At 37.1% G+C, this 10,328-nt stretch overlaps 1 protein-coding gene across 2 annotated transcripts; it reads right to left on the reverse strand.

Moving 5' to 3' along the window:
• Nucleotides 1-729: 729 nt before the first annotated feature.
• On the reverse strand, nt 730-6,801 carry mpv17l2 (MPV17 mitochondrial inner membrane protein like 2). 2 transcript variants are annotated; one of them, XM_023399621.2, is made up of 6 exons: nt 6,559-6,801; nt 4,997-5,217; nt 4,442-4,603; nt 4,014-4,090; nt 2,974-3,102; nt 730-2,451 (listed from the first exon to the last, which is right to left on the reverse strand). In XM_023399621.2, exons 2-6 carry the CDS (start codon nt 5,184-5,186, stop codon nt 2,362-2,364), a joined length of 648 nt encoding a protein of 215 aa, XP_023255389.1. In that variant the 5' UTR covers nt 5,187-5,217; nt 6,559-6,801; the 3' UTR covers nt 730-2,361. The 2 variants fall into 2 exon arrangements, with proteins under 2 accessions (XP_023255389.1, XP_023255390.1); XM_023399622.2 differs by lacking the exon at nt 6,559-6,801 and adding an exon at nt 6,340-6,531.
• Nucleotides 6,802-10,328: the final 3,527 nt, after the last annotated feature.

Consider the following 10,328-nt stretch of genomic DNA (forward strand, 5'->3'; position numbering starts at 1 on the left):
CGCAGCTCACAGCTTTTTATTTCTAATGTATTTCAAGTGACATTTAAGTCTGTTTTTCTTGATTTCTGCTGCTGCGTGCTCTAACCTGTGAAGATTCATGTTGTCCCGAAAACAACTTTGACTTTGGTGCTTCTAAATACTCTCTTTGCTGCTGCTCTTTCCTGATGCACATAATGTTACGTTTTACTCTCTGTGCAGATGAAATCCCTTAAACATCTTTCAAGTATTATTCATATTGTTTGTTTGCACAAAATCAAAAAAAAGATAAAATACATAGATATATATAGATAGAAAAAAAACATTACAAGATCAGACACAAGGTAATATTGATACAATCATACGATATGTGTAGGCAGCGCCAAGAATATGCATATATGGCACCTCTTGAAGATAAATGACATTTCAGCAATAACTTTTCTACAATCAATATTCCAATGAAGCAAACTAAAATCCATATTATTGTAAATAGAAAGGTACTAAAAAGTCATTTATTCGTGTTGAATCACTTTTAGCATATTTTTTATCTTACTTTATTTTACTCTCGTAAACTCCTATTTTTAATTGTTAAATGTTACTCCTTATTATATCTTAATGTTATTTTATGTCATATGTAAAACACTTACATTTTAATTATTTTGCTTCTTGAAGATAAACCTTTGTACAACAGTACTGTCTGCTTGTATTGTATGTTTACAGTGTATAAAACAGCCCACACTTCAAAGTACATGGCAGAATTTTACACATAACTTTTACTGTTTTTATGTTACACGTTTAAATATATTAGTTACATTATCTTGGAATGACAAGATCACAGTATATTTGATTGTACACAAGTACAATGACAATAAGATTGGATTTCAACATGCTGTTGAAAGGTGTGAAAGCAAATTAAGATTATATTTTGAGTATTGTTAAAATTTGTATAATCATATGGAAAAATACAAAATAATTTCTCCTTGCCACACTGAATTGACAGAGCTATGCAATGATCACACAAAAATTCTGAACATATAGAGTCTAAAATTGTTCCTGTTGTTGATGAGAACATCAAAGAGCAAAAGCTGCAATAACTTGAAATGTAATTTTCATTCATATATTTTGTCCAAACTTTGAAGGCTTCTATAAAATGTATAATTCAGATACAAAGTACCACAAGAAAGTCATTACATACTTTGAAAACAGAATTGCTGTTAAATGTTATTTATTTTATATCATTTGCTAAATTTTGTATAATTTAATTTTCTTGTTGCCATGTCTTTTTTCAAATAAATATACTGAAATTCAACAATAAAAAAACCCCAATAAAACCCAAATACAATTCAGTAGCACAAAATTCTTTACAAATCTCTATCTCTATGTCTCTTTTTCAGTTCTTTACACACATTTGTATGCAAATTCCCTGTTGACACAATTTCTATCATCACATAAACTTATTTATCATCTGACCTGCCAAAACTAAAAGTACTTAATTTATAAATTAGCTGCTGGAGATATGGAGTACAGAATGTCGTATTACATTTACAGTCACTAGTGTAAAACTACTGCAAAGTTTAAAAATAAATGAATTTTACATCTTCAATCTATCAGGAATCAAGTTTACACCTCGTGCAGTTGAGGATTCTGTGACATATAAAACATAGAAGTTCTTATATGTAACCATAATCACTTTATAGATTCACAATCATGCAGCAGCTTATAGGAACCTCACAGAGATAAACTGAAGACCAGGTAGAGATTATTTGGCATATAGTACTAGACTATATATTAAGGCAAAGTTTACACAGGTAAAATCGGTTGGCATCAAAAACACAGTAGCTGTTTAACATCAATAATGACTCTTCCATGTCAAACCAAAAAATAAAAATGACAGACAGAAAAGGAATGACATTCTGTTAAATTTTGGGCTGTTTAAAGCTTTGGGTACAACAACACAACAAAGATGATACTTTGTTTAGAAGTTCTGGAAATGAATTGTCTGTGGGCGTTTTAATCCTCCTGCTGCGACCACTCTCAACAACTGTGCAGTGGTTTAGGGCAGTGAAACAGCTTTTCTTCCCTGAATGCTCCGACAAGAGTCCACATCATTCAGACATAAACAGACTAACTGGACACAGAGAGTCCAGCGTTGCATCAGATTCAACTCAGTATCAGCATCTCCTCTGAGTCCAGACAAACACATGGTCGATTTAAACATGAGAGAGGAGTGGTTTTGCAGGAGGGAAAAGACCATCAGAATAACACCAACTGTAATAAACACAATGGTCTCACAGCATTTTGCAAAGGAGGAAAAGAATTTAACAGATAAAAACATCAAAATGTTCTTTTGCTTCCAGTGAATAACCTTACAGCTGAGCATGAACTCTAGGTTTTCTCCTCCAGAGGTTTGGACACTTCCTGCTGTACATCCACAGCACTGCTGTCTGACACCAGGTCAGCATGCTGGCTGTCGTCCTGTCAGTGGAACAGAAACCAGTTCACACGTCAATTTTACCAATACCACGATATTTTTTTTAAACTCATGAGAAAGTTAGTTAGTTTCTCTCCTCATGTTTTCATTGTTCACAATGAACAACACAATTAATTGCAATACAGTGTAAAAGAGACACTTAAAAGAAGTACTTATTCTTATAGTGAAACCTCTTGATAGAAAAATCTATTATTTAGCTACTTCTATTATTTGACATACTGTACATTATAGATATACAATGCACAATAATAAATATCCTTTATTGTTTGTTAACCTGAATTTTAGTATGGGTGCTATGTTGCTATGTCAAAACACATAAGGCCCACAGTGTTGAAAAACTTAAAGCCTTAAAGTTTTTAAATGGTTATAATAAGAAAAAAAAACTCTAAACTAATTTCCTCTTATAATCCTTAAATCATAACATTTGTAGTTTAATACTGCAGTTAAACAGAATGACTGAGCAGTTGGGCAGAAGGTCCCTTTAATGACCTGTGTGGCTGACTTACTCTGTGTTTGAGGTAGGAGAGGTACGTGTCCCACCCTAAAGTGATAAAGTTGATGTAGAGGACGCGGTATTTGGGCGAGAGGAAGTAGAAGTTGATCATCTGAGCGGCAGGCCAAACACACCAGTCCGCCTGCAAGCAAGAACAACACGGATTAGCATATACAAACCCGGACAGATTACCCAGTGCAAACATTGTTAAAACTGTGAGAGGGGGAGGGAAGTGTGTTCCGTCAACTGGCCGGGCTGAGAAAATCAATCCAGGGCACGGGCCAAACACTGGTAAATATGGGCAGTGACTGGGAGGTTTTATTTGCTCTATCATCGACGGGGAGCTGTTTGATGCAGAATAGTGAGTAAATCTGCTCAACACAAGGACAAATGCACTTGGAGCTGTCAAGAACATGGTGTTAGATGAAAAGTTAAACGATCACCAGAGTTGGGGGCGCCTTGGTGGCTCACCTGGTAGAGTGCATACCATTAGTCCTAACCACAGCGGCCCGGGTTTGAATCCGACCTGTGGCCCTTTTCTGCATGTCATCCCCTCTATCTCTCCCCAACTAAAATGAGCACCTGACGATTGTATGCCTCTGTCAAGTCGTAGCTTACACCCATGAGTGTCCAGACAGGAATTTAATAAAAGGTATTAATTGTTTGTCATCATAATTAGTGTATGAATTGTTGAGTGGTCAAAGGTCAAGATGAGTGATCTTGACCATTGATCACCGAAATCTAATTGGTTCATCCTTCAGTCCAAGTGAATGTTTGTCCCAAATTTGAAGAAGTTCCCTCAAGGACTTACTGAGATATCATGTTCGTGAGAATGGGACGGGCTCGTATGTATGTACACACAACCCGAAAACAGAATGCTTCCGGTCACGGCTGTCGCCGGTGTGGAGACATAAAAAGCTGCGAAATCAACTTCTCATCTCCTGGTTAGACCAATGAAGAACTTGTGATGTGATGAGTGAATGACAGGGTGAGAACATGTGCAATGGACTGCTGCTCCAGATCTGAAGGTCAGACCCTGACAGGTGTACTTGCCTTATAAAATTCCCAGAACTTGTCCTTGAACTCCTCCAATCCTTCGGCTACTGTGTGTCCCTCCATGACACCCATACCTGCAATAAACAGAGTAGTCAGTCTGATGTGCGTCAGATAAGGTGAGAGGCTAGCGGTGAACTCTTACAAAACAATGACTAATGGTCCCACACACACCATCAGTTGAATTCACACTGTTTATCACAGGCGACCTTTGAACTCCACCTCTGATATCAACAAACGCCTTCTTTTGTCTTACTTCACCCACGTCTTTAAGACCAACCTTTGACTCTGTACACTCTGTCTTACGTGTGTGTGTGTGTCATAGAGAAACTGTTTATGCACTAACATCCTGATCAATGTTGAGGTGTATATGTGTGCACTAGGGGATGAAGCTGCTTAGGGCTTATAAACTCTGAAAGTCTTCTCACCTATAAAATACCACAAGCCGATTGTTGGCGAGGCGATCATCTGGTCCACCAGAACCTTCTTACCGACCGTGTGCATAGCTCTGCCCACATAGATTCTGTCCAGCCAGGAGTACCAGTAGTGCAGCAATGGACCCATGGAACAGCCCACGGCAAACATGCGACCTTTAGGGGGACAGTAATAAGAGAATTAATTAATAGCTTGCAACTCAGTTCAGGAAACCTCTGTGGCTCTCTTCAATATCGGCCAACGTAAGAGTCATTCCCTTGGTTGAGAAAGTTGATGGATAGCCAGGGCCAAACATGGTATGGGTGACTCTGACAAGTTTTGGTTAGTTAGGATTGACTTCTTGCTCTGAGACTCTAAGAGAAAGAGTCTGTGGTCTGAGAGGAGTTTGCATATTATAGTATTTCCAAAGAGTGCTATGGTATTACCATGTAATGCATGTATGTTAGGTATCGGGTAGTGGCCTCCCTTCCTTGGGTTAGGGTGTAAAAGAATAAAAATGCAAAGAAAATATTTCAGGCAGAAACTGAAAGATTGACTCTCTCTCTCACCTGTTCTCCTCCAGTCTCGGACTCTGCCTGGCTCTCTGCGGGTCTCCCGGCTCTGCTGCAGGAAATCTCCCAGTGCCAGCATGCCTCCTCCACTCAGGGTGTTGGTGAGCAGCAGGTTCCGGCCCTGGAAAAACGGCCGCCAGAAGAACTGTATCCGAACCAGGAACTCTTTACCCGCCTGGGGAAGCATGATGTTTGGACTGCAGAGAGCGCACTGTCATCTGCAGAAGAAAAAAAGCTTACTATCACTTTCTGTGTTAAATTATTTTCAAAATACTGAATATGGAGGTCCTATCCAGTATTAGTAGGGTGTTCCTAATAATTTGCTCATTGAGTGTATGATCTACAAAAAGGCTGTTTATCAGTTATCCATTGATATTGATGGGTGGCCACTAGGCAGCCTCCTAAAGATGCTACACCTCCAAGAAGGATGTTTCAAAATAAAAGTATCTCATCTCCCACATCTCTCAGTCTCAAAATATTATCACAAAAACATGAATAGAATCTAAAAACTCTGAGGACTTTAAACTGTGAATACTGTGTACTAATATTAAGTTATTAAAATCATTACGAAACACAACTTTAAAAATTCTATTCACTTAATTCACTTTGGATGTGAGCTTTTAAGATTCTACATTATCAGCCTTATCTTTTCAAGTAAGTTAATATGATCCCCCCTCTTGGTCCTAAATTGATTCGATCAATACCAATAAAAGAAAAATCTATCAGTGAATGTTTGGTTACGGCAATTATCAAAAACGTTTATATAGATAAATTCTCCATCAATCGACTAATCAATTAACACACTATTTAATTTCAGCTCTAGTACATTACATTCTTTGTTTAACAGGTGATGATAGTATATATGTTTACAACTTGCTTGTGACTGGATAAATAAAGTTTTTTAAGTTTCTAGTAAAGTTACTGATGATTGTTTCTTCAGATAATAACAGGTGTTATTTACAGTTTTATGGTTCAAAGCTCATGCAGTCAGATTAGGACTGCTACAACCGATTATACTAATTGTCAATTAATCTACCAACCTTCTTTTAATCAATTGTTTGGTCTTTAAAATGTAAGAGATCAGTTAAAAAAAAAAAAAAAGCCCATCACAGATTACCAAACTCAAAGAGTACGTCTTCAAAAGTCTTGGTTTGTACAACCAGTTGTCCAAAACCCCAAAATATCAGGTTGATATATTTTGTCCTTCCACTAATCTTTAAAGTGTCAACTAATTTCAGCTATAACATATTACATTCTTTGTTTAACTTGAATAAAGCTTTTGTGTTCATTTACATCTGACAGTTATTTTCAGATAAACACTGTTGAAACTGTTCACTGACCAGCTCCTTCTTCAGGTGCTAACGTTTAGCCGTTGGTTAGCGGTCAGGCTAACTTAAACTAGGATAAACAGCTCGGCTGTTCTGACTGTGAAGCCAGAGACAACCGTTTAATGTAACGTTTTCTACTAGGCACAACACAAACGCTGACATTGAACTCTGCGTACAAAAACAAACATTCAGTTTTTACAATGAGCCGCATGAATGTTGCATGAGACAAACCGATGAGTGACGTCCTAGCCGGTGCTGCGTTGAAGTCGGTTTCAAAGTCGATACGTGTATCCCATCACCTTAACCTGAGCCTAACCTTATCTCTAACACCAACAACTCGTCTTTGCGGTGCTTAACCTGACTCCCACCTTACCCCAACCACAGACAGTTATCTCTGCTGTCACTAATTTTAACTTTACCTAACCCCTTAACATAATCTACATGCGGGAAACAAAGGTGGAACGGACTTCGGCACAGACCTATTTTACAGAGTATAATAAATGTTTGAGCGCCACCTGGTGGTCTGGAGGTACAATGGTCAAAGGTGCTCCCATAAAGTGCTCCATAAAATAAGGCAATTATGGAAGAAGTGCCTCCATAAATGTAAGAAGTTCTTGTTTTTCCAGGATTGGTTTGACAATTAAATCCTATTGGTGGGTCGGCTTTTCAACAGTGAAGGTCTTTTACTTACATATTAGGAATTTAATGAGAAATTTGGTCTCCCTATTACACCCAAAGAATACTTTATCACTTTCTGATACAGTGCCATTTATGAAGGATGTTTTAAGTTGTAATGAATGTCTAATTGATGGTTGATAAATAATTTACTTTCTATAGCAGTTATAGGCATTAAAAAAAGACCAGCTTTTGAGTTCCCAGGTTGTGGAAAATCTTCCTCCAGAATGACATTCAAACAGACCTCTCCAATGAACTGTTTGACCTTTTTTTTTTTTCTTCTGGGAAAATGGCTGCAGGACACCTGCACCAAAATCCATTTATAAACTGGTAATTCACACTTACAGCTGCAGACTTGATGCATTGTAGAACTCATGACTCACACTTATGACTGCAGGTGACTGATTAACTTTTGCTCATGGCTCATTTGAAACTATGACCCTTTATTAATGTCATACTCACATTTATCACTGAAAACCACCTTTAGGACATTGTACACAATTTCTGTTGTGTGTTTGTGTAGAAAGGGCTCCTCCTTGTGTTCCCTCACTGTAACTGCTGAGAATTATGAGTAAAACTATCACCATTTATATTTTTAAGATAAGTGATTATTGTTCCATACCTATTATGTTATTATGTTTTTTTTTTAAGTAATTGTGATTTCCATTAAACTTTTTATGATTCATCATCGCAAACAACTTTTTGTTAACTTAAACTCAGTGAAATCATCAAAAGACTTTGTTACTAGCTTACTATAAACTTAACATGTGTACTGTGTGTGTTTATTATACTTGATTAATCATTTTGCATTACATGACTTGTGACATGTATGAGGGCAATATTACTCATACTGGTTACACTTTCAGGGTTCAATGGTCAGAACAATAAAAACTCAATATGTTTAATGTTAATGACAGAATTTAGTCTGAGAGGACAATGACAGCTGCATCAGCTGATCACATGTTCATCATAAATCCAGCTCAGAACCATCATTAAACACCTTGTTCTTATGGTTTACAGACATATTAAATTCAGACATATGCATACAGTACGTATTACATATACTATACTGTATGTAGTTAAACAGTTAACAGAAATGACTGTATCCCTGACCTTGGAAACAGAATATATGTGAATATAAAGATGGTGACAAATTAAAACCGGAAGAATGAGTGGAGAAACAGGATGACAGTGTCGCCTTCCACAGGTCAGGTGAATGGTTTGATGAGGAGGAAAATTATCATTTGCTGTGGCCTTCACAGTCACCAGATCTCAAAAGTGTGTGTGTGTGTGTGTGTGTGTGTGTGTGTGTGTGTGTGTGTGTGTGTGTGTGCTCTCAACTTCCTTGTTCAATGTTCATGGTACAAGTTGGATAGTGGAACAAGCTGACGTTTTGGTGTGCAGAACTAAATTGCACGTCTTCATTAAAAAGGACAATAATACACGTAAAGTGTTAACAGCGTTTAGGCAGCATCATCAACATACATTTGCACATAGCACAAGTAGGAGCAGTATTGTACTTCATGCATTGACCTGTTACTCAATATGCAGTCTAGAGTGACTTTGTGTTTTATTTTTATCCCTGTCATCAGATCAAATCAAACTCAAACTTAATCAAGCAGTCTCTGATACACCATAGGAATGTAATGTACGCAGGCAAAAGTCCATTGTCCATTGTTCAAATCAGGTTTTGTGTTTTCTTGATGGTTTATTCATTCATACATCCCTGCCTAATTGTTATAAAATAAAACCAAATAGACCAAATAAACAACAAGAAATACAAAGCAAACTCAAGAAAGAGGCTTACTAAAATAAATACTAAAATACTAAACTAAGTGGCCTACTAAATTAATCAAGACTAATTAAGATCAGGTGTAGGATGTTCAAAAAATCATTTGTTCAGGACAAATACAACAAACACAAATAGCTACTACGATATTCCTGAAATATTTATGCATTGATATTTTCACACTCACAACATAAGGGTCTGTTATTGGGTGGAAATGGCAGCAGTGGTTACTGCTGACCTCCTGTTCAATAATTCAGTGTCTCCGGCAGCTCTCATCAATAATAAACGACAGGTTGAGTATTTGAGGTAGAGTGTTTCAGGACAGTGGTGACGCTGCGGCTCCTGATTTGTCAGACAGGCTGTCAATCTTCCACATAGCCTGCCCCAAAGTCCCACCCAGCTGTCAGTCATTTTACGTCGACGTTCTCTGCCTGCGTAAAGATGGCGGAGTTACAGAAAGACAGAAATAATTTTTCTTTCAAAATAAAGTAGTTGAGTTGCATTCAGTTGAACACCGGGAAATTCAACCATTTAAAGAGGTAGGCCTACTCTACGGATTTAACACATCAAAATCTGTTTGCAGGGCCTGAGGAGTAAATCGTGTGTGAAAACAACTGTTGGATAAAGCCTTTCGTGGCTCCAGAGAAAGCTGCACGAAATCTGATACATGTCAGTTGAGGCAATGTTGGTCTGAAAATTTAAAAGAAAATCTGGAGGTGTGGACTTCGAAAGAAGTGAATTTACCAGAACTTTGTAGTCTGTTCCCCATCTTTGCTCAGGCCTATTTGCTCATGGGCCACTAGCATAACACACAAATCCCCCAGCAGACTTTGACAAGGAAGAAGAATGAATTGACTAAAAAGCAGGTTCTGCTGCATCAATTTTAATATTTTTTTTATGCTGTCCACCATTAGTCTGTCGGTGCTATAGGTACTAAATAGATGGCGCTCTCTTTTAGGCATTGACGATATTGTTCATTTATTTTCATCCTTAGCAAAAAATGGTCATGTTTTGTTTAGGTTAAGCTATATAAGCTATCAATCACACTTTATTTCTATAGCACTTTTTAAATACTTTTCATTTAAGGTGTTTTAAAGTGCTTACGGGACAGACAAGTCAACAGACAGAGACAGTACAAATAGAGTATATGGAAAAAACTATATTTTATTTAATTTATTCATAATTACACGAATAATGATATATTCTCATTGTTAGATTACTTTAAATCAGTATCTGGGAACAATTTTGTATGTTTGAATATCAATTTGTAGCTTTTAGATAATAAACTCGATCTCAGATGTTCTTGGAATTTGACATGGAATTTGACTCTAGTTAAAAGTGGTTTGCAACATAATACAGCGAAACAAAGATATCAACACTTAGACCTAACTTCAGAAAAGAGACAAAAAGGAAACAAAAAAAGATTAAATTAAAATTGATTAAAACTCGCTTTTATTTTTGTGAATTTCTTTAAAAAAGGGCGCAGCCTCTTTAACGGCTTTTATTTTGGAATTCATATGCGGACGTTGTGTAGCAC

The sequence above is a fragment of the Seriola lalandi genome, unplaced genomic scaffold (assembly GCF_002814215.2).
Source record: "Seriola lalandi dorsalis isolate HSWRI2012SDOR001 ecotype SW California unplaced genomic scaffold, Sedor1 jcf7180002052092, whole genome shotgun sequence".
Lineage (NCBI taxonomy): Eukaryota > Metazoa > Chordata > Actinopteri > Carangiformes > Carangidae > Seriola > Seriola lalandi.